At 36.7% G+C, this 26058-nt stretch overlaps 1 protein-coding gene across 1 annotated transcript in view; it reads left to right on the top strand.

The window, feature by feature from the left end:
- Positions 1–26058, top strand: part of ITFG1 (integrin alpha FG-GAP repeat containing 1) — a 266617-nt gene that overhangs the window by 10556 nt on the left and 230003 nt on the right. Inside the window, exon 6 of the mRNA XM_005608247.4 lies at positions 14977–15071. Coding sequence (XP_005608304.3) covers positions 14977–15071 — 95 coding nt within the window. The remainder of the gene's footprint in view (positions 1–14976; positions 15072–26058) is intronic.

The raw sequence follows: 26058 nt of genomic DNA, 5'->3' as shown, positions 1-26058 counted from the left end.
TCCTCCTAGCACAGGAATTCGTGGTAGCAAGATACTTTCACGAGCTACCTTCAACTTGGTTAATTTTCTCTGTATTTGATAAGGCAAAAATTTAGTTCAAGAGTACAGAACACATTTATTAACTTTTTTGACTTTCCAGCATGTGCAGGGAGCCATTGTGATCAATCTGCCTTCCCCAGGTACTTGAAAATCTAATGAATTTTCCCTCTGTGTTTGGAGAAGTAATGTATTTTTATGATTGGTTTTTGAAATGTGATTCACAGGCACACGGAAGAGTAAATTGTTAAAACTTAAGGTATTCTGTGGAGAAACTGTCGCATTTCCTATTACTTTCTCTGAAGGTTTTCCATAAAGAATATGGGTGTTTTGATGCTAGTCATGGTGACCTCTGAAAGAGTTATTGTGAATCTTAAATGAGAAACCTGTTTTTTCCCTAAACTTTGAAAAATGCCTGGAAGAGAGTCCTGCTTTGGAGACCAATTGGATGGAGATCCTGCTTTGCGTTTGTGGCCATCTCTAGGAGGAGCTGAGTGCGAGCAGCATTGGGGAAACGCACAAGCCACTCCTACAGGGGCAAGCCCTGCGAGTTTTGGGGACTACTTAAGAAATCCTGTTCTTTCCTTTCATCTCCTCCTTTAAAGGCAGTCATGTGATTGAGAATGTGATGGTGACTTCTGGCCTGGTTCATTTCATGGTAACCTCCATTTTAGTCAGAGAAATACTTCAAATATCTTTAATATGATATAGTGTGATCTTTAGAAATTAAAACTTGTGAAATAACTATAATTGGTAATTCAGAAAAGTAAAACTAATATCTTTATGGATTTTCTACTTAATCTACAAGAAAACTATTTAGAATATCATGTGATAGTGTCATAGACATGTTTGCTTTTATTTTTTATACATTATACTCTGGTATATTTAAGTATACTGGACTAATATTCTGGTATTTTATGATATTTTTCATTTAAACTTCAGTTATAGATTGAACAATAGTAGCTAACCACACTGTACATGACAAGTTTGTATTCTGGATTTCGACATTCTAGTCTGGTATACTTCAGTATACTGGAGTAATACTCGTATTTTATGATATTTCTCATTTAAACTTCAGTTATAAACAATTGTAGCTAACCATATTGTATGTAACAAGTTTGTATCCAAGATTTGTTCTGATGCCAATTTAAAAAAATAAGTTAGAAAGATTGACAGAAAAGAATCTCTGTCAGTTGCGTTGTTGGATGACTGTGGCCTAGTGTAGGGGAGACGACAGTTCCTCTGCCCCTGGTCCTTCTGGCTGCTCTAAGAATTAAAGTGACATGAGTCAGGACAGCAGGAGAAAATAAAATGCAGTCTAATAACATGTACATGAGAGAAACCCAGGAGGGCTGAGTAACTTGCCAGAATGGCTAAAGCCACCACCTTAAATACCATCTTCAGCTAAAGACAAAGGAGGATGTTAGGGGTAGTGGTTTGGGACTTCAGAGGGTGGAAGACAATTTTCATGAATATGGAAATGTAAATGTTTGATAAACTAGTGTTTGCCGGGCTATCTATCAACAGTGTGACCCAAGAGACAGGACTTTGATAAAAATGGGCTTGCCGGTGACTTCCTGTCTATCATACCTGTTTTACATTATACTATAGTTACGGCGTTAGTTCCTTCCTGGAACAGGCCTTCTGTCTTAAATTCTTTTAGGCAGTTAAGGGAAGGTCAAAGTTTCTTTCATAGTCTTTTGTTCTTAAAAACAATCAAGCTGAAGAGACACATTTCAGGGTGGCCAGCTCTGACCCCCCACACTAGCAATATCATGATTTAGACTGCAGAAAGCTGAATATTTCCTTAGGGGAGCAAGCATTAATATGTTACTAAAATAAGAAAAATAGATTTAGGCCATATCAGTTTTATAAGTTACAGACATATGCATAGGTGCATAAGTGAAAAAGTTATCAGCGTTGACATTTTGGACTATTCGCATGACCTCTGATTGGCAGTCCAATCCTATTTATCAAAAGATTTAACCTACCTTTTGCAACTTAAATATTATGCTTTATGGGTATGCCAGACCCAAGATTATCTTAAATTTAATTAAATTTGGCCAGTACCTTAATTTTATGGGAAATTTGCAATGATCTTTAAATAGAGTGCTGAATGCTCCCATAGGATTGTGCTGGAAAGCCCAGGGCTGTAACCTGGCCCAGTACAGGCATGGAAGTAGGAGATTGCCCACAAGTCGAACTAGCATGACCAGTTTGGCTGGAGTAAAGGTGCAGTTGTTCAGTCTAAGCAGGCGGTGGTAATAGGCAGAAGAATCCCTTTTATTGGTACAGTAGGGGTTATCTGACAGGGGCAGAATGGGTGCTAAATCTACTGAGGCGCCAGAGATCATTGAAGTGTGTTAAATGGTCAAAGGTGAGGCTTCAGTTTGTGCCTCAACCTCACTTTATAATGATGTGAAATAATATAATAATGTGCTGCAATACTTAGAAATAACACCTAGCTAATAAGTGTTAGAAGAGCTTTTGCAGTGATGTGAGGTTATCATTAATGAGCATTTTCTATAAAAGGATGTTTGAAACTGGTGTTGCATAAGCATTCAGAATATTGTTTTTAGTATTGAAATGAAAACACTTGTACCTGTAGCTCTTATCAAAGCCAAATGTAATGTTGCTCTGCTCAGATTTTTTATGATTCATATGCTGAGTTCAAACACAGTTCTGGGTCAGGTCCAAGTTGTGTATACTTGGGAATGTTAATGTAGCTATGGGTATGTGACAGATAAATATTTTGCCATACTCTGTTTACTTCATGAGTGATCATGAAACTTTTTTTTTTTTTTTTTGGTGAGGAAGATTGGCTCTGAACTAACATCTGCTGCCAGTCTTCCTCTTCTCACTTGAGGAAGATTGTCACTGAGCTAACATCTGTATCAGTCTTCCTCTGTTTTGTATATGGGATGTCACTACAGCATGGCTTGATGAGCGGTATGTAGGCCCACACCCAGGATCTGAACCTGCAAACCCCAGGCCACCAAAGTGGAGTGCGCAAACTTAACCACTGCGCCACTGGGCCAGCCCTGAAAATTTTCTTTGTAATATTATTGGCACTGAAAGCACTCATTTTATCTGTTATGCGGGTGGGTATTTTTACCAGAAAAAACTAGATCTTCTATTTAAATATAGTTAGCTACTCTTGACCCAGAAGGAATAAATCCCTGTTCTTCCATGTAATCTTCTGTCTTTTCTTACATTATAACCAATTATTGGTTTATTAAACCACCCTTCATTCTTACTGCTGATTTTGTTAGAATTATAGAAAATACTGCAAATGCCTATCTTAATGAAATATATTGTATCACTTAAATCTGTTGTTTAGAAAAATATGAAAATTCTGATGAGATTTATAAGACAAAGGAAAACCAAATAATTATCAAGTCGACTTTTAATTTTGTGATCAGCCTTGTGCTCATAATCTTAGCAGAAACAGGTGGCTTTGAGATGATTCACGTTTTCTAGAATCCTGCTAGCGAGCCCCCTTCTAACCTTGTACGCCATTTATGCTTTGAACGTTGCTCTTTAAAGGAATCTGTTAGAACTTGAGACATAAGTTTTTTACTGGTGTTTCCATAGAATAAGTGCGTCAGTTTTCTAACTTTTCTCTTTTCCTAAGAAAGCTTTGCTGTTGGGGATAAAGTCATTTATTCTCCCATTGTTGCTCACCTTCAGCTTTTTCAAAACTCAGCCACAGAAATAGTGAGCGGCTTTAGCAGAGGACTGAACATTGCATGTGCTGTGATCATTGTGAGTGGCGTGTTACTTAGGATCTGTAATTTTATTTTCTGGAGTCCCACTGGGAGCTTTTGAGGGGTCAGTGAGACGCCCGGGAGTCCCTGGTGGTGTCTCGTACTGCTCGGTTTTGGGTTCTGGCTGGCAGTATTGGATGTAAGTGAACTTTTGTTTGTTTCTTAGTGAATGATTTAACATGTTATTCTCAAAATTTACTCACTTTACTTTTAGTTAAATCTTACAATTTTTAGATATGTATTCTTTGTAGTAATAAAGATAAGCTTTTGAGAAAAGCATAGTTTTATAGTTTCTGTGCAAAGAAATTTGACAGTAACATTTCATCATAAATGTTGATGATATTTAAAACTGTCTGAATTCAGCATATTTCTATTAGCATGTATCAAAATTTTATTTCATTCTTTGAGGGGAAGGTTTTGTCTTGTTTCATTACTATTTGCATATGTATTGAAAAAAGTCCATTTTAAAATGAACGTAGAATACCACTGAACCCCTTAAAATTGTTAAGATGGTAAAATTTATGTTATGTATATTTTACCACAATAAAAAAATTGCAGGGGCCAGCCCAGTGGCATACTGGTTAAGCTTGCATGCTCCACTTCGGCGGCCTGGGGTTCACAGGGTCGGATCCAGGCATGGACCTTGCATCGCTCATCAAGCCATGCTGTGGGGGCTTCCCACACAAAGTAGAGGAGGATTGGCACAGATGTTAGCTCAGTGACAATTTTCTTCAAGCAAAAAGAGGAAGATTGGCAGGGATGTTAGCTCAGGGTCAATCTTCCTCACCAAAAAAAAAAAAAAAATTGGAAAAAGAAAAACAAGCATAGTTAGAGAAGCTGTGTATACAGAAGAGTTTGAGTAAGATTAGTGTACATTATCATTTCCATTTAGAGTAAGATGAATCATAAGACTTTATAATTCCTGAAAATACAGGTTAAGTCCTCTTTCATTAGACTCCTCTTGCATTTTTTAGAAATATATGTGCTTTTGAAAATACCCTGAAAATACTTGGTTTTTAGCAGTCTGGAGGCCCAGGCTCTGAGCTGCAGTTCCTGAGCTCCACACTAGTCCTGAGCAGAGGTGTGAGTTGAACAGAGGGACCCTGTGCTGCTCTTCAGACTGCCTGCTCTTCTGTTAGGTCTGCCTGCCACAGGAGCCAGTGCTGCCAAGCACGTCTTAGGTGTAACATTATTGTTGTACACCCTGTGGAGGTAGGAATATTGGGACAAAGTAAGGATATGACTCAAAGAAATCTCCACATTTTCTCTTATGAATATGTTGTTTCTGAGAGGTCCTTAACGTTTCTGGTCCATCCCACACCTTTGAGTTCTAATAAGGGCCCAGATTGAGTGAGTGACCCATCAAGTGTTTACCAGGGTGGCTTTTCTTCTCCAGTGAGGCTGCTTTTCCCGCTCTTCTTCGTATATGCCCCTCTTCACTGTGCCCCTGCAGAAGAGCCATACCACAGGGCTGCACAGCGGATCTGTCCTTTGAGGCACAGGGTCGGATAGGGAAGGAAGAGAAGGAAGAAAATCTTAAGACTTTTTGCTTTTTAAACAACTACTGAGTAACTTTGGGGTTGGCGCTTTATATCAGTTCTCTCATGTTTTTTCTCATAACAGTTAGCTTGTATGGTTAAAGATTTTCTCTCAAGGAGATGGCTTAAAGAGGCTAATTCAGAGGTGAAGTGACCATCGCAAGCTTGCAGTGTATAAATAAATGGTGGATCTGGACTTTGAATCTTAGTCTCCCAGGGTCTAAAGCCTGTGCCCTTGCCTTCAATTCTGTACAGCCATTACCATTGTTGTTGTCACAGAGGGCCTTTGGTGGTGCTCCTATGTGGCTAGCTTGGACTTCCTCGTAGCGTAGTGACTGTTTTCCAAGAAGGAGCATTCCAAGAGGTGTAGGCAGAAACTGCAGATCTCTTTAAGGCCCAGTCCTGGAAGTTAAACAGCATCACTTCTGCTGCGTTCTATTGGTCAAAATAGATGGAAGAACTAGCTAAGACTAAAGGGAATTAGAGGATTACAGACTCTCCCTGTCGATCTGGGCACAACAAAATCAAAATGCAAAAGAGCATTGGGATGGGAAATAATGTGGCCATCTTTGCAAACACAACACAGTAGGCTGTGTTTATTTCCTTTACCACAAGCAGAGACTTACAAAGGAATATGCAAACACAGATCATTTAAGGAGATCACCTTCTGGATCCTCAGGTTTCATGGGCACTCCTACCTAAGATTGACATCCCTGAGAATGTACCTGTTTTCACTGTAACTTTCTCCTCCTTCATATAAGAATGCCATATTCCTTACCTCCCTAAATCTTACTAATGATGCATTTCCTGGAGAATAAAACCCTGCAGGGCACCGAACACAGACATACTAAACTAATAGAATTTCCAATCTTTCTCTTTCTTAATACATATTTCTTTTAAGATGAAGCTTGCCTGCACAACGGAGCATTTTGATCCACATTGAGATATTCTGAATTCAGATGTGCTAGAGTGCAATTGTGGGAGTAACCAGTTTTTGTTTTAATGACTTTGCCTCTCCATTCCTTGACTATTGTCAAAGAATTTGTTATTGTTGAAAGAGGGCCCTGGGAGAGCAAAGCAAAGAGCATCCATAAGAAACACCAAACTCCACAAAGCAGACTTTTCATCTATTTTTAGTACTCGATCCCTGGGACACATCATGAACTAGAAAGAAGATACCCTTTTGTGCCAATGTAGTTTTGGATGATGACAATGATTGTTCAAAATGTGACTGGAATGTTCTCTAGAACTACCAAACCCATACATCAAACTTTTACATAATTTCTTTCATATTTAGGATGTGTTTTTCTATAATGTAGATAAAACCTATTTTATCAAATTGCATTGAGAAAATTTCATTTAAAGTCAAGCATCTTATTTTTTTCTTATGAAATGTTTACTATTTTTTTCTTCTATTACTAGAAAATAAAATTATACACTGTCTCCTGAGCCAGATAATTTCTTACAGTATATACCTTTCCCACTTGTTAAAGTCATTGGAAAAATTCATTATGTCTAAAGAAATAAGAAAGAAATGGTGTTGTTTCTCATTTATGTAGTCTATTTTTATTTAATTACTCCAAAAGTCAGACACCAGAGTTCAATATTCACTGCCGATGAGTGGTGTAGGTCTGCGCCTGGGAACCGAAGCTGGGCTGCTGAGGCAGACCGCGCCAAACTTAACCACTAGGCCACGGGCCAGCCCCAGACTGTTATGTCTTTTATCATACTATTTGTATTGTAAATTATTTTAGCTGTATTACATTGCATTGCTATAAGTTCATTAGTGATAAACAGCATGTTGCTTTACTAGCTTGGTTTTATAACCTATTTTATAAAAATAGATAAATCAATTTTATGAGAATTGCATTATTTTATTTTTTTTAAAGAAAGTAACATTTTTTTTAGTGATTTTTATGATATACTTTTTTTTTTTAGATTTTATTTTTTTCCTTTTTCTCCCCAAAGTACATAGTTGTATATTCTTTGTTGTGAGTCCTTCTAGTTGTGGCATGTGGGATGCTGCCTCAGCGTGGTTTGATGAGCAGTGCCATGTCCGCACCCAGGATTCGAACCAACGAAACACTGGGCCACCTGCAGTGGAACTCACAAACTTAACCACTCAGCCACGGGGCCGGCCCCAAGAATTGCATTATTTTAATCTTAACTGCTTTTAGTGATGTGTCCTACAAAAAATAGTATACTTTTCTCAGCAGTTTTTATAATATTCCTTGAAACACATATTAACACATTTCTTGAATTGGAAAAATGAGGGCAAACTCTTTCTGACAGAAAATAGCTTTCATTTGGAGATTGGTTTGACAGTGAGGACTAGCTTTGCTAATTGGATTATGTGGCAGACATTTTCCATAAATTGAATGAGCTAAAACAGTAGCTCTACTTTTTTTTTTTTTAACTTACATTCTGGAAAATTTTAAACATATGCAAAGATAAAGAGAATGGGACAGTTCATTTGCACATAATGTATCTGACATCCAGCTACAATGAACAACTCTTGGCCAGGCTTATTTCATTCACACCCTGTTCCTCATTTCTCTCTTCTTCTAGCACCTCTCCAGACATTTTTAACCTATAAATATTTCAATATATGTCTCTAAAAAATAAGTATTTTTAAAAATAAATAATCACAATATATTTATCATACCTGAAAAATTAAGGAAAAATTTTTAATATTAAATTTCCAGGGAGATTTTAATGAAAATATATGAACAAGATTTCTTAGCATTTATTTCTATAAAGATGAAGAGTAGGAATAGACTTTCTGCAGAATCCTGTCTCATTGCAGCAGTGTCATATTCTAAGAATAAATAAACTAGTATATTTTAAAGCTCCTTTTATCTCTTCAAAAATGCGTTTTCAATAAAATTTTACCTTTGGTTTAGTAAGTTATTGAACTATATAATATGTGTTTTCATCAGTTGTACACTAATAGTTAAAATAACCCAACCTCAAACATTTTTTTAAACACTTGGATACATAAACAAAAGCAATTTAAGTATCAATTTTAATTTATATACCAATTTGTAGTCATACATTTCTTTGGAGACATATGATCGAGTGATCACTAAAAAGACTTCAGATATAAAAACATTTTACATCATGATAAAGTTCTGTAAGGGAAATTGATATCGAAACTGAAGTGGGTTCGTTCACCCATTGTGCAGCAAGCAAATCTCTGAGATGGGGTGTAGTGGAAAAAAGTAGGATTTTTTATTGCAAAATGCTAAGCAAGGAGAATGGGCATCTAAAACTGTAATCCCAAACTCCCCAGAAAGCTACAAACAGGGATTTTTATTTAGGGTTTTAGGTAGGGGAGTGGGGCATGTAGCCTTGCTGGCCAGTGTTTTCCTGCCAGCCTACACTTGACCTTGAGAGGCTGCTTGCAGGAAGGAGGAGATAAGGAATTCCACAGGTGGCTGCCCTTGGTGGATAGTAGATTCCAGTCCCAGGAAACTCTGGGAAGCTTCAGTTTCTTGATATTCTCTGGACATCAGTTTCCCTGTGATAGACTTCAGGGGCCTGTGATGAGTCGAAACTTTAGTGTGAGCCCCATCTGCAGCCACCTGGGCTTTAACAATTTGTATCTTCTATTTAGTTGTAAAGCTCAGGGTAAAGGTTAAAGAAATGTATTTACATATGAGTGCTTTTAGGTTTAACCCCATATATGCTGGGTTTAATGTAGGGGAACTGATATCAGGGCTGGTATCAAAATGGAACAGGAGTACAAGTTCAAAGATGAAAGATGTACAATTAAAGAAGAGCTTGTTCATGTGGTTTTTGTGTGTATGCAGATGATGGTGGATAACAACTCACTATGGTATTTATGTTCCACTGGATACATTTTTTAAGAGTAATCATTTTATTTTAAAATCTCAGTAATTCTAATAGCTTTGAAGATTACATATTTTGTGGCTATTTAAGCTGATGAAAACATTTAGGTTACTTTCTTAGAAATGAACTTAAATGTGTTGAGGGATAAATAGTTCTTCATAATTCTTTTAGCACCCATCTAAGCAAAAATGTTTGAAGACCACTGGATTAAAGAATTAGGCAGCTTGGCAAGGCATGCTAGACCCATGTTCATGCTAGACCATCTCCTAGTAATTGCTTGTACCTGGATATCTTAAATAATGATAAATCAATATAGGTTGATCATTGAAAAGTGGGTGGATTAGCAGTCAGTTCAAAGAGAAGTTACCATAGGCAACCAGAAGCTACAGTTGACATTAATTACATTTAAATTCATCCTTTGATAAATGCTATTCTTTGAGATTAAGGTGATGATGCCCGCAAATTAGAACACCTTTACATAATTATGTTTCCTGTGGGAGGAAAAGCTAATAATTTGAATTTTCTACAGAAGTCAAGAAATGTCAACAAATAGACTCAGCATGGCTCAGAATTGCCCACTTTTTCACCTCTGCTGTGTCTTCCTTTGTAATCTAGAGCAGTTTGTATTTGTGACCTTGGCCTTCAAATGGAGTTGAGCATGTATATGGGAAGATTATTGTTTATATGAGTATACTTGCTTGAAAAATATGGTTGTCTGCTTATTATTGAAAAACTATGATGCGTACAAAGAGCAACATTCAAGGTAGAAGGAGAAATGAATTTTATTTTCAACTGTGAATTTTTAAACAATTTAATCCTGATAGACAACTGTATGTATGTTCAATTTTCGACCATCTTAAAATGCATCACAAAAAGAAACAACAGCTCTCTCTTTCACCCAACTTCGGTAAGCGTCAGAATAGTAAATAGACACTGTGTGTAAAATAAACTATAAGGATCAGCTAACTACCTTTTAAGAGATGTTAATGTAAAATAGCAGACTATAGATAACAAGTATAAAACTTAAAATACTGTGACGAACTTGAACATTGATTTAAAATGTTCAAGAAAGCAAGATTACAGTTAATATTCTGTTAGGAGTTGCAAACTCAGATGTCTGCAGGGGCCCATTAGGAAACCATAGCGAGTGAAGCAGTTGGGGAGACTGGGACTTCAGCTGCCTGCAGGCACTAGATCTGTCTGAAAAGAGCCACTTGGTTCCCAGACATTCAGATATTTCAAGAGAAGCTGGAAATCCAGATTTTCATGTGAAATCTGATTTTTTTATTTAGGTTTTACCAGTGAATTCAGAATTTTCAAAACAATGTGTGGGTCAAATAAAACACATCATTATGATGAATTTGGCCCATGGTCTGCCACTTTATGACTTCTGCCTTATCACTATTCTAGATTTCTTCATTTGAAATGTGCATCTTGTTAAGTAGCTCCTAGGATAAAATGTCACAAGTTAGTGGAGATTTTCCAAAATTCCAGATGTAGCTTATTTCAAACTATAAAAAAACTCTAGGGGCCAGCCCAGTGTCATAGTAGTTAACTTCATATGTTCCGCTTTGGCAACCGGGATTTGCAGGTTCAGATCCCAGGCGTGGACCTAGCACCACTCATCAAGCCACGCTGTGGCAGAGTCCCACATAAAATAGAGGAAGATTGGCACAGGTGTTAGCTCAACAACAATCTTCCTCAAGCAAAAAAACAAAGAGGAAAATTGGCAACAGGTGTTAGCTCAGGGCCAATCTTCCTTATCTGCCCCCCCAAAAAAAATTCTACAGGGAATGAGATCAATAACTGTTCAGGTAGTAATTAAAGACAGCCGCATGATTAACTTCATTGAGCCGAACTCTGTAAGAGCTTGTGTTTTTTTACTCACTTTTGACCTGTAATTACAAATTTGTTGGGAACATTAGGAAACTTCTGAAATGACTTTGGGTTAAACTTGTCATAGAATCTCCAGGGTGAGTCTGATTATTTTGTTAATAATTAAAAATACTTTAATGCATAGAATTTAAAAACTGATGAATAAATGGCCTGTCTTAAAAAGAAGTCAACCGGCCATTATTAAATTGGACTTAATTGCAATTATTTTAAGCATTTCTAACCTTGCATAGTATGAGAGAAGAACATGACATGAATGCTTGGCGTTGGATTACTTTACAACAAAGACTAAATACAATTTCTCAATTTATTTTAATATCTTATTGTGGTGACCTAAAATTATGGGGTTTGGGTTAAAATAATAAAATCAGGTTGTATAAATACTGCTTGGTTTTGTTTTTACGATCTCGTTTAGGTTACAGATCAGGCCCAGTGAGTGCTGGAAAGAGTGTGGAAAAAGGTTATCGAGAAGTTAGTGTTTGTAGAACATGGACCCTTTGTGTAGGGAAAATTTTCTCCTGATGAACGCTTAATCTTTTCTCAGATTCCAACTGCCAAGAACAAATTAGTTAATCGTTTCTCTCCACTTTCCAAACACATCAAAACCAAATTCAGGAATAAAGTTTGTTTGCTGTCCAGTCAATTGGATACTACGTTCACAATTAAACTGGACTTAATGAGCCTTAAATTGCTCTTCAGAGGTGACATATCTGTGCTTTCATATTGGACTGGAACATAGTACTATGAAAAAAATAGCAAATTCTAAGCAGAAGTAGAGAAGAGTAGGACATTCTGCTTGAGAATATAACTCAGTCCAGCTAGTATTTGCTCACAAGACTGTAATTCACGTCCACCAGTGTTTGGGAGCCAGGTTCTGGTTAGACATTGTAGATACAAGTATCTGTGAGTCAGGGGGCTCTAAAGGAGCTTACGCTCTCGGAGATAGTTCCTCAAGTGACTTTAATGCAAACCACAGTGCTGTCAGTGAGAAAAATGTTAATAGGAAAACAGTAAGAGAAGAGCAAAGGCCTTTTAAGGAGGAAGCTGATGTGAGTAGGGTCTTAATAAGTGGGAGGGAGTGCCTTTGACACTGGAGTGTTCTCTACTCATGAGGAATTGTGGGGGAATGATTTTATTTAAAGTTGCTCTTCTTTCTATAGTTCATAATAGTCAACCAGTGTGACCTTCCTAGTATTTATAATTGTACTCTGGTTATCTTAGATGTTAACGTTAGGGGAAACTGGATGAGGATATATGAAAACTTCGTACTATTTATTTTTTTAATGAGATAAAATTTACGTATCATAAAATTAACCATTATGAAGTGTACAGTTCAATGATACTCAGTACATTTACAGTGTTGTACAACCCTGTCACCTAGTTCCAATAGCTTTTCATCTAGTTGCAATAGTTTTTTATCACTCCAAAAGGAAACCCTGTACCAATTAAGAAATCACTGTCTCTTTACCCTACCCCATCCTTGGTAACCAATAATCTTCTTTCTGTCTCTATGGATTTGTCTGTTAGGGGTATTTCATATAAATGGGATAATACAGGATGCGACCTTTTATGTCTGACATCTTTCACCTAGCATAATGTTTTAAAGGTTTATCCGTTTTATACCATGTGTCAGTACTTTGGTCCTTTTTCTGGCGGAATAATATTTCCATTGTATGGATATATGATATTTATCCGTTCATCCCTTGGTGGATGGATATTTGCATTATTTCTACTTTGTGGCTATTGTGAATAGTGCTGCTAAGAGCATTCAGGTACAAGTATTGTTTGAATACCTGTTTTCACTTATTTTGGTTATATAGCTAGGTATAGAAATGCAAGGTCATATGGTAATTCTATGTTTAGCTTTTTGAAGAACTGCCAAACTGTTTTCTACAACTGATGCACCATTTTGTATTGCCAGCAGCAATATATAAGAGTTTCTGTTTTTCACATCCATCCAATACTATTTTCTGGCTTTTGCTTATTGCCATTCTTGTGGTTGTGAAGTGGTTTCTCATTGTGTTTTTGGTTTACATTTCCTTAATGACTAGTGGCGTTTAGCATCTTTTGATGTGCTTGGTAACCATTTGGATATGTCTAGTCCTTTGCCCGTTTTTTAATTAAGTTGTTTGTCTTTTTGTTGTTGAGTTGGAGAAGTTCTTTATATAGTCTGGATGCTAGGCCCTTATCAGAAATAAGATTTGCATATCCAAGGTCATGAAGATTTACCCCTATGTTTTCTTCTGAGAGTTTTATAGTTTTAGCTTTATGATCTGTTTTGAGTTAATTTTTGGTATACAATGCAAGATGGGATCTAAATTCATTCTATTATATGGCTTAAAACTTTGGAATTAATATTCCTAGAAGATAATCGTTGTCATTCTCCACAGACTTGGAAAAAACCATCAGTGATAATATTAAATCATTTCTTATACTTAAAACAAAGTATTGGGGCCAGCCCCATGGCCTAGTGGTTAGGTTCAGCATGCTCTGCTTTGGCAGCCCAGGTTCGGTTCCCAGCGGGGACCTACAGCACTTGCTGGTGGCCATGTTGTAGCAGCAGCCTACATACAAAATAGAGAAAGATTGGAATGAATGTTACTTCAGGACAAATCTTCCTCAGGGAAAAAGAAAAGAATCAAAGACATAAATATAAGAGCTAAAACTATAAAGCTTAGAGGGAAGCATAGGGGTAAATCTTCATGCCCTTAGATTTGGAAATGGATTCTTAGATATGACACCAAAAGAACAGGTGACAAAAGAGAAAATAGATGATTCAGGATCATCAAAAATAAAAACTTTTGTACATCACAGGACACTACCAGGGAAGTGAAAAGACAGTGTACAGAATAGGAGAAAACATTGGCAAATCACATATCAGATAAGATCTAGTATTCAATCTATATAAAGAACTCTTACAACTCAAAAATAAAGCAATAAATAACCCAATTTAAAAATAGGCAAAGGATTTGAATAGACATTTCTCCAAAGAAGATATATAAGTAGCTGATAAGCACATGAAAACCTACTCAACATCATTAGCCATCAGGAAAATACAATTCAAAACCACGAAATACTATCATACTTTTTAGGATAGCTATCATAAAACAAATGGACAGTAGTAAGTGTTGACAGAGAAATGGAGGTGTTGGAACAGTACTACGTTGCTAATGAGAGTGTCAGATGGTGAATCCACTTTGGAAAAGTGTTTGACAGTTCCTCAGAAAAGTGAACATACGGTTGCCATGTAACCCAGCAATTCCACTCCTCAGTGTATACCCAAAACAATTGAAAACATATGTCCACAAAAAACACGTACATGAATATCCATAGTAGCGTTACTTATAATAGCCAAGACTGGAAACAAGCCAAATGTCCATCAACAGATGAACAGATAAACAAAAAGTATAGTCATACAATGAAATGTTATTCAGCCATTAAAAGGACTGAAGTACTGACACATGCTACAACATGGATGAACCTGAAAACGTTATTCCAGGTGAAAGAAACCAGACACAAAAGGCAATATATTATGTTACTGCGTTTACACGAAATGTCCAGAGTGGGGAAATCTATAGAGACGGAAAGCAAATTAGTGGTTGCCAGGGGCTCCAGGGAAGGGAGAATGAGAAATAAGTAATGGTTATGGGATTTCTTTTTGAGGTGACCATCGTGTTTTGGAATTAGATAATGGTGATGATTATACACTGTGAAAGTACTAAAAATCAACTAAATTATACACTCTAAAAGAGTGAACTTTATGGTATGTGAAATATCTCAGTAAAAGTAAATGAATTTTAAAAATACCTTGCATGCACAGATTTTTCTGTTCTAGAACAATGGTCATTTTTATGTTTGCCTTAATAAAATGATTTTTTTTTTTTTTTTAGGAATTTGTCATGGCATCCTGCATTGACCACTAAAAGTAAACCTCGAATTCCGCATTCTCATGCATTTATTGATCTGACTGAAGATTTTACAGCAGGTGAGTTGCACATAAATATATTTCTTTTAAACTGCCAAAGAATTATGAGATTTGATTTGATTTGATTTCTTAGTAGTCATTTGCTATTGAATTGAATGTTAAAACTAAAGGGTTATAAGGAAGTCGGTGATATTGGATACATATAAAAAATACTGGATATAAAAAATAAGTCTTTAGTTGTGGTTTTTGGATTCTCCACTTATTGTGAATTTACGGTAATTTAGACACATGTTGCCTGATGTTTCTTTCTCTTTCCATTTAAAAATTTTTGACTAATGTGATAAACTTAATTATAAGAAAAATATTTGGCTATGTATTAAAATATTTCAAAGGCTTTTTAAAACTTTTTAATATGGAAAATTTTAAACATAGAAAACTGGACAGAATAGTGTGATATATGCACTTTTGATCATCACCTAGCTTCAACAATTATCAGTAAATGGCCAATCTCATTTCATCTGTACAGCCACCCACAAGCCGCTCCCACCCCAGATAATTTCAAAGGAAATCCCAAACATAGTGTCATTTCATTAGTAAATATTTCAATCTATATCTCTAAATGATAAGGACTTTTTTATTTTTAACAATCACAAGATCATTTTCAAAACTAAAAAAATTTAACAATAACTCCTTAATATCATCAAACATTTATTTACTATTGAGAATGCCCCAGTGTTTTTATCAAATCAGGAACTAAACAAGGTACGTACATGGAAAAAACATTATCTGTGTGGTAGAATTTCTCAGTCTGGATTTTGCTGATCCATCCCTGCGGTGTTAACATGTAACACTGTCCCCTGAATTTCCTCTAAACCAGGAGTTAAATTTGGAGCCTTGATCAGAATCAGACTCTTTTTTTTTTTTTCTTGGTCAAAAATACTTCCTAGATGTTGCTGCTTGTTTCAGCCAATTATGAGACACATGATTTAGGTTCTCTCTTTTGTGATGTTAAGTCTGATCAGACTTCAGTTTTCCTCACCGTGGACCATTCGTTATAATGCTCTCCTAATCGTTTTGGCAACTATTAATGAGCATTGTAAGATCATTTCAAAAGGAGTTATTTCAGTAGGAGTTACAACAGGAGTTACAAAATTGTGGCATGCTAAATCTCTCAGTCCTCTGTGTATGTTATTAGCTGCAATTTTCTATTAAAAAAAAAAAAATAGGGGGCCCGGCCCCATGGCTGAGCGGTTAAAGTTCCTCATGCTCGGCTTCGGCAGCCCGGGTTTGCGCATTCCGATCCCAGGTGCGGGCCTGCTCCACTCACCAGCTACACTGTGGAGGTGTCCCACATACGGAAAATAGAGGAGGATTGGAACGGATGCCAGCTCAGAGGGAGTCTACAGGGGGCGTTGGGGAGGGCATGGGGTGGGGAACAGGACACGGACAAATGGACTTATATCATTATCTCTTTAGTCACCTAAAATACAGTTGAAACAGGGAGGTTAAATGCTTTATTTCTTTCCCCTCCTTTTCCCCAGTTTTTTCCCCACTTTCTTTTAATGTGGTAAAATATACATAGCAAAATTTACCATCTTAACGATTTTTCAGTATACAGTTCAGTAGTATTAAATACATTCATAATGTTGACCTACTGTCTAACACTTCAGCTTGTGAAACTGACACCCTACACGTATTAAACAGTAACTCCTCATTCTCCCCTTTCCCGCAGCCACTGCTAACCACTGTTCTACTTTCTCTCTCCGATTTTGACTGCTCTAAATACTTCAAATAAGTGAAATCATCCAGTATTTGTTATTTGTGACTGGCTTATTTCACTTAGCATAATGTCCTCAAAGTTCATCCATGTTGTAGTATGTATCAAAATTTCCTTCCATTTTAAAGCTGAATAATATTCCGTAGTATATGTGGCACATTTTGCTTCTCCATTCATCCGTTGATGGGCACTGGGTTGCTTCCACATTTTACCTCTTGTGAATAACGCTGCCGTGAACATGGGTGTAAAATGTCTCTCGGAGACCCTGCTTTCAGTTGTTTTCAGTATATACCCAGAAGTGGAATTGCTGGATCGTATGGTAATTCTCTTTTTAATTTTTTGAGGAACCACAATCACAGCAGCTTTACCATTTTACATTCCCACCAACTGTGCACCGGGGTTCTAGTTTCTCCGCATACTTGCCAACATTTGTTATTTTCCATTTTTTTCATGGCAGCCATTCTGATGTGTATAAGGTGGTATCTCGTAGTTTTGATTTGCTTTTCCCTTCTGTTTAGTGATGTTGAGCGTCTATTCATGTGCATATTGGCCATTTGCTTATCTTTTTTGGAGAAATGTCTAGTCAAGTCCTTTGCCCATTTTTTAATTGGATTTTTTGTGTGTGTTGTTGAGTTTTAGTTGTTCTTTATTAAGAATGTTACTCCCTTATCAGGTATAGGTCTTGCAAATACTTTCTGTCATTCTGTGGGATGTCTTTTTACTCTACTGATTGTGCCTTTAGATGTAAAAATTTTTTTAATTTCATAAAGTCCGGTTTGTCTGTTGTTTCCTTGTTGCCTGTGCCTTGGGTATCCTATCCAAGATATCACTGCCAAATCCAATGTAATGATGCTTTTGCTCTATATTTTTTATAGGAATTTTATTCTTCACATTTAGGGCTTGATCCATTTTTAGTTAATTTTTATATACAGTGTTAGATAAGGGTCCAACTTCATTCTTTTGCATAGATATCCAGTTTTCCTTTTGTTGAAAAGACTTGTCCTTTCCCCATTGAATGGTCTCAGCACCCTTGCCGAAAATCATTTGACCATATATACAAGGGCTTATTTCTGGGCTCTTGTTCTGTTCCACTGATCTATATGTCTGTTTTTATGCTAGTACCACACTGTTTTGATTACTGTAACTTTGTACTAAGTTTTGAAATCAGGAGTTATGAATCCTCCAACATTGTTCTTTTTCAAGGTTGTTTTGGCTTTTGGGGATCACTTGAGATTCCATGTGAATTTTAGGACAGGTTTTTCTATTGCTGCAAAAATTCCCATTGAGATTTGTGATAAGGGTTGTTCTGAATCTGTCGGTCACTTTGGGTAGTACTGCTTTCTTAACAATATCAACTTCCAATCTGTGAACAAGGAGTGTGTTTCCATTTGTTTATGTCTTCGTAATGATTTTTTTCAGCAGTGTTTTGTGGTTTTCACTGCACACGTTTTTCACCTCTTTGGTTAAGTTAATTTCTAAGTATTTTATTCTTTTTGATTCTATTGTAAATGAAACAGTTTTCTTAATTTCCTTTTTGGATTGTTCATTGTTAATGTATAGAAACGCAACTGAGTTTTGCATGTTGGTTTTGTATCCTGCTATTTTGCTGAGTTCATTTGTTAGTTCTAATAGTTTTTTGTGGAGTCTTTAGGGTTTTCTGCATATCAAATCATATCGTCTGTGAGCAGTGATCATTTTATTTTCTAGTTTTCATGTCTTTTTTTCTTTTTCCTATTCCTCCCATTTTTTACAAGTTTTCAAACACTTCTAATCTGCTTTTGCAGTTACAATTTTATACAGTGTATTAATTGCAGATGAGTAAAGCATGCCTGGTGGCTGCTAACAGTAGTCAAACTTCCTTCCTTTGCAAGTATTCCATGATTACACATCTAAACTTTATTTGAAAAACAGGTAACAAATAATACTGTATAGTTTAAGCATTTTATTAATTCTGGATGATTATGGATTTCACCAGAGCATTTTCTTTATTTAGATAGAATTTGCAAAGTTAAGAAGATTTTAGTGCTCAAGTTTACTTCAGATTTTACTGATTTAAAACAAAACCACAAATGGTGCCTTTTGTCCAATAAGATTTTTTTTTTTAAGATTTTATTTTATTTCCTTTTTTCTCCCCAAAGCCCCCAGTACATAGTTGTATATTCTTCGTTGTGGGTCCTTCTAGTTATGGCATGTGGGACGCTGCCTCAGCGTGACTTTGATGAGCAGTGCCGTGTCCGCGCCCAGGATTCGAACCAACGAAACACTGGGCCGCCTGCAGTGGAGCGCGGCAACTTAACCACTCGGCCACGGGGCCAGCCCCTTGTCCAGTAAGATTTTTATGGTTCTAAGAGTTAAGGTTCCTGAGTATTTGTTCATGTTGGAAACAGAAGAGAGAGTTTAAAGAGAGAAAAGAGGTTATTTTTAATGTGGCTTACCTGGTATGCTAAATCACGTGAAAACAAAATAATAAGGTTTTGAGGACATTGCCATTGAAGTTGTCTTAAAAGTTTGTTTTTCAAGATAAGGAAATTCTATAGTCATAGGCTCATTTTCTGTTATCTCATTCCATATATATGGACACACACACAGAATTATTTTTTACAATTCCTATCTGAGGAAATTCCTATCTTATGAGGTTTTAGAAACTTAGTTTCTATTAGTTCAGTATTAGACTTCCTTAAACAACACTGACTTTGCATTTACATAATGTTTTAAGAATTTGGGGGTATGGTTTTATAGTTGGCAAAATCTACCTTAAAAGTTTTGTGATGAAACAAATCAGAGCCATTTTTTCATAGGAGTTGTCATTTTGAGGTAGGTAAACCATCTGTTGTATAAAATGTAAAGTAATTCTCTTTGATGAGTAATGTTTTGGAAAATAACTTAAAATACTTGGAGGAAATATTAGAAATTGTAATTGTTATTATTTTTAATCAAAATGCTCTCTCTGCTTTTGAAGTCATTTCCACACACAGTGAGTACCTACTCTGTGCAAAGCCCTCTACTCTATTATGTGAAGCACAAAGATGACAAGAAGTGCTTTCAGCCATTACAAGAGCATTTAGTTTACTGGGAGAGGTGTACAAGTCCAGCCGTGATGTGTAGCGGAATGAAATGAGTGCGCATGAGTTACACACTGCTGTATGATCACGAGGGAGGGCGAAGGAGGAGGCAGACTCACATTCTTGGGACTGCAGAGTCCTGCACAGCTGAGCTGAGCGTTTGGCCAAATGAAAAACTAGTAACTTCTGTGCTTCTCATTGTTCATAGTATCTCATGCCTTAGAAAGTAAAAAGTTTTCCAAACAATAAGCTCTACAAGAAATTCTCTTTTTTTTTTTTTTTTTCAGAAAGATTAGCCCTGAGCTAACATCCCCTGCCAGTCCATCTTTTATATGCCTTATTTTGTATGTGACTCTCATAAGTTCCTCAAGGAGAGTTCCTGGAAGTAAAATAACTGGTTTTAAGGAGGGTCCGGCCCCGTGGCTGAGTAGTTAAAGCTCCGCGCACTCTGCTCAGGCAGCCCAGGTTCAGGTTCGTGGGTTCAGATCCTGGGTGTGGACCTACTCCACTCATCAGCCGTGCTGTGGAGGCATCCCACATAGAAAAAGATATAGAAAAAGATTGGCACAGATGTTAGCTCACGGCAAATCTTCCTCACAAAAAAAAAACAAAACTGGTTTTAAGGAGGTGAAACATTGCCACGTTACCCTCCAGAAAGGCCACGAGCGTGCTTATTTCCCCAGCCTTTGCCACTCTTGAGTATTACCTTTTTTTAAGTCATTGTTATTTTGATGGGTGAAAAACATATTTCATTATGATTTTAATATGCATTTCTCAGATTACTGAAATAGAATTTTTCCTTTTCATAGGTGAGTTGACCTTTTCTGTTTTCCCTTATGTGTAGCAGACAGTTGTCAGTTAATTAAGGCTGTCTCTTACAGAGTGAAAGCTTAAAAAACAACATGAAACTAAATGAAAACTAAAAACATAACACGAAAAACCAACTCAATGAAAGCAGTTCTGCAGGAAAACCAAGTCAGTAGCAATCCATGTTATAGCCTAGACCAAGGACCAGCCTTGGAAGGTCAAGAGAGAAGAATGGTCCATGTGTCCTCAGTCATTCGCCTGTAAATTATCTTCTTTCTCAACTGGACTTTTGATACAGGTTTCATTTTATAACAAGGACCTGGATTCTGATATTTTTCTTTATTTTTGAAGGCAGATTCCTTTTCTTTAGTTATCAAATGAGGTGAGCAGATGGTAAACAGATGGTAAAATTGATTTTCTTCTTTAGGAATAAATGACTGTAACAGAGTCCACTCTAGGTGATCAATAGCCATTTCTGCTGTGCATGGCGGGGTGGGCCATGAGACTAAAAGCTAGACTTTATTTTCTTAACATGGATTATTGAAGAAAATGAGATTATCAGAGTAATGTGTTAAGATTAATATGCAGAATGTTTTGGAGTACTGAACTGGAACCCTTGAAGACTATTTAGAAAGCTGTAGCATTCATGAGTTAGAATTGCCAGTGGTGTGAAAGTCCCATGGTTGACAGAATAACAGAACTCTAAGCCAAAGTAGAGAATTTAGGAAGAGCATTTGATTTCGGAGAATTTGACTTTAGACAAAAATGCTTTTGAGGCAATGGGTGGGAGATACATACAGGCAACCATTGTCAATTTTGCCCTAGAGCTTCAGCAAACAAGTCAAGGTCAAAGCCTTGGTTTTGGGATTCTTCTGCATTGTAGAGGCCGTGGAAATGGCTGAGCTCAGAAAAAGTGAGCTTGGAGTGATAAGACAGAGGACTGTGAACTCATTATTTATCTTATTTTCTTTTGTTTGATTGTTTACTCATGTGTGTATTTGTATCCCTTTTAAAAAAATTATTTAAAAGTAACATGATTCTAGTAAGAAGCTCAAACAGTTCAAAAGTTTATAAAGCAGAGGCAACCACTATTTTCAGTTTCTTCTGTGCCCATCCTGAAATGTTTTGTACAGATACATACACACTTTCCTTTTTCACCCAAATGGAAGAAGGTTTTGTATATACAGTAGTCCTCCCTATGCACAGTTTTGCTTTCCACAGTTTTACTTACTGTAGTCAACCACAGTCCAAAAATAACACTATGTCACAGTACTTATGTCATTGACCTCACTTCATCTCATCACGTAGGCATTGTTTCATTCCACATCACAAGAAGGGTGAGGACAGTACAGGAAGATACTTTGAGAGAGAGAGAGAGACTACATTCATGTAACTTATTACAGTATATTATTATAACTATTCTGTTTTATTATTGTTAATCTCTTACTGCACCTAATTTATAAATTAAACTTTATCATAGGTGTGTATATATAGGAAAAAACATAATGTATATAGGATTTTGTGCTGTACACAGTTTCAGGTGTTCGCTGGAGGTCTTGCAGTGGATAAGGAGACTGTAAGTGTGACTCTGTCTTAATTCAGGTGTGTTGGCGTATCAGCACGTGTAGATCTACCTCAGGCTTTTAATACATTCGTGGTATTCCAATATATATACTATAATTTGATTAAATATTCATCTCAATGGACACTTGTATGCCGCTCTTTTCTGTTTGCAACAGTGCTCCATTAGACATTTTTGCACGTACATCTCTGTGTTCTGTGCAAACATGGGGGTATTTGATATTTCCAGCGCTTTAATTAAGGTTGTGCATGTGCATTTCTTTCCCTTAAATATTTTTAATCATAGAATATTTCAAATATACTGAAGAGAACAAAGAATAAACTAGAATAAACAAAGAAAACTTTTATTTTTAATTCTAATAAATATTGCAATTTCCCTTCAGAGGCTATAGTGATTTATGTTCCCACAAAAGGTATTATGGAAGTGCTTGTTCTTCCCAATATTGAATATTTTCTATCCTTTGTTTTGTAAAATGTATATTTATTAATTATGGGTTATTTCAGGAATGTAGAAAAATTAGATTAAACATTTCATATTTTAAATTGTTCACATTTTTGCAAGTCAGGTAAAAATTCATATTTTGTTATGATTTGCATTTCTTGAGGTCTTTATTAATGTTAAACAGCTTTTCATATAATTATTAGCCATTTATAATTCTTTTTTTTTTGGAATTGTGTGTTCATATACTTTGCCATTTTTTCTGTTAGAGTTTTTCTATGTCTTATTTTAAAATTTATGAAAGTTCCTTGTACCTTAAGGAAATTATCTTACTTTGTGATACATGCTATACTATCTCCAGCTTCTTGTATAACTTTTTATTTTGTATATTGTATTTGAGGAGGGGGGGTCATAGAGAATTGTTAAATATTTACTAGTCAAATTTTTCTTTCATGGTATCTGTTTTGTGTCTTGCTTGGAAAATGCCATTTGTATGTAAAATTTTTTTAAACAAACGAGTTTTTAAAATGTTTTTATGCTTTTATGATTTTGTATTTAAATCTTTGATTCAGTTTCCTGTTGATTTTTTGGGGGGGTTTTTTTGGTTTTTTTGGTGAGGAAGATTGGCCCTGAGGTAACATCTGCGCCAGTCTTCCTCTATTTTGTATGTGGGACACCACCACAGCATGGTTGATGAGTGGTGTGTAGGTCCACACACAGGATCTGAACCTGCAAACTCCGGGCTGCCAAAGTGGAGCGTGTGAATTTAACCACTATACCACCTGGCCAGCCCCTCTTGTTGATATTTTTGTTATACCTTTAGATATACATCTGCCTGTATTGGTGGCCCCTGAAGAGTCCTTATTCAGCAGCACAGACGTCCTTATAATTCCTGCCATGCTATTGAGGAGTTAATTCCTACCCTTATTGTTTACCTGTGTCTTCTTTTATAGAGCATTTGGGTCACCTTTTCCTGCTATAAGCAGGAAAGGTTTACCATAAATAAAAGGAACTCTCCCAGTCATGGGTCATTTAAACAAGAGATTTATTATAATAAAACCAGACTCACTTTAATATCATAAATAGTGGATTTAAAATTTTAATAAATTACAACATAGATATACACAGCAAAAGTAGCCTCTTTATTTTCTAAAATCAAAGCTCTGTGCCTTGGGTAGGTATGGGAGAAAGGGAATTTAAACTTCTCAATTAAAATTATCTTGGTCTCTTTAAGATTATAATTTGTTGGTTAAATTTTCAGTTTTTGTGGATCTTGTGTCGTTTCTGCTTCTTCTAGCAAAAATGGTAACTGGCTGAGCCTAAGGATAGGCTTATATGTCCTCAAACGATTGGAAGGAGTTCTTTGTATCTGCCCTGAGATCCTTGTGCCACCACATTGATGACCCTTGTGTCCTATGTCCTCTGCCGGCATTTGCTGCTGAAGTTGGCAGCTGGAGACTTCCTAGTCTCTCTTCCTGGCTCAGTCAGAGCCTCATGGTCTGCCCTGTCTGACTTGATCCTGCCTTGAATCTCCCGTTCTGATGGATTCTTCTGAAGCTCCACCTCCTCCATCCAACCGTCTGACTTGGACTGTCCATCGCCCATCCTCTACCATGGGGTTCATTTGCCTTGTACCGTAGCAGCTCATGGAAGGTCCATTGGCCTTCAACTTGGCTACCTTTTATGTTTACCACAGAGGATCTTCAGTTCCTTCTCTACGTGTAAAGCTCAAGGGAAGTTTAAGAATACTGGGTTAGACGATCTGCACTGTCTTATGTGTGTGTCACTAAGGATAACCCTTGTATGTAGCTATCATCTCAAAAGATAGGCTCTGCCTTAAGTTCCAACGGGAAGCCAGGCTCTTTGTGCCATGTTTCCCTTTACTTCCCCAGCTTCTGTATTCTCAGTGTTACCCCCTTCCAGGTTGAACCCTGAGACTGAGACCGGGAAGGATGCTTGGGGAAACTGGACTTGAACCACTTCCATCTTCTAATAATCTGCAACTCCTCCTCTTTGCACTAAGCCTTCTCATTGCCTCCATAGGTAGCTGACATCCAGACTTGAACTCTTTCTCCCTGTGACTTAAAGTAAAATTTGTTCAGATCCCAAGATTTTGCTTTTTGTTTGTAAATAAAATTCTGGGGATTTAGGAATCTTTTCTCATTCTCAATAAAGCCTGACTTTTAATACTTTTTTCTGAGTAGAAACTCAAAAACTGCTATTTTGGAAGCCAAAAGCTGAATATTGACTCTTTTTTTCAGTCCTGCTATAATAATCCTAATCTTCCCATAGGCTAACAGTTCTGAAAGTGTGGTGTGGGATTCCTGGGGGATCCCAAAGACCCTTTTGGAGGGTCCATGAGATCAAAATAATTTTCGTAAAAATCGTAAGACATTATTTGCCCTCTTCACTCTTATTCTCTCGCGTTCTCTTCACTGTCGTTCTCTTTGCTCTCCTTCTCTCACAAGTATACAGTGGAGTTTTTCAGAAACTTTAAAATATGTAATAACTGCACTGCTCTGGTATCTTATGTCTGTGCTTATGTATTCTCGTGTTTTAAAAACCAGCTTTAATTTTTAATATAATAAATTATATCAGTATTATATCAGTAGATATTGCTCATATAAACAAAAGCTCTTTGAAGTCCTCAGTAATTTTTAAAACTGTAAAGAAATCCTGAGACCAAAAAGCTTGCAAACTGCTGCCCTAGGCAAATGGATGCCTCTGATTGGCTCTGGTCACTGTACAAAGTCATGAGAAAGAGCAGTATAGTAGCCTTGATACATACATAGATTGATCAAGCAAAGATAAGATCTCTGCAGTGACACAAGTCAGATAGACTATAACAATCTCTGTAAGCACCGCCCTCACCACCCCACCACCCCTTTCTTGTTCCTGCCACATAGTTGTCATGGTTCTGGCATCTAGACCTGAAAGGCAACCAAATGAGCAAACTTAGAGGCTGGTCTATTGGTGAGGTGGTATAAAACATATAGCCCTTGACTCCAGGGACCCTTTACCATTTTCTTTGTGAGGTCACTTGTCTGCTTATTACATAACTGGAAGGCTATCACTTTACATGGCCATTAGCTATGTATTTTACTTTTAGAACTTGAAAGTTCACACTGAGAATGCCTCCCTAGTCTCTTCACTGAACATGGTGGATAGAGCTTGTTAGGCATTTCAGGGGCATGTGTTATGACATTGGGATGGCGAGGGAAACATGACCTGAAAATGTCTTTCCTTTATTTCTCGTTTTATTGAGATGTAACTGACATACAGCCCTGTGTAAGTTTAGGGTGTCCAGCATAATGACTTGACTGACAAATATCATGAAACGATTACCCTGATAGGTTAACATCCATCATCTCCTATAAATAT

This window comes from Equus caballus, chromosome 3 (genome assembly GCF_041296265.1).
Source record: "Equus caballus isolate H_3958 breed thoroughbred chromosome 3, TB-T2T, whole genome shotgun sequence".
Classification (NCBI taxonomy): Eukaryota; Metazoa; Chordata; class Mammalia; order Perissodactyla; family Equidae; genus Equus; species Equus caballus.
The sequence above is the reverse complement of the archived record's forward strand: the minus strand, read 5'-3'. Positions and strand labels throughout refer to the sequence as shown.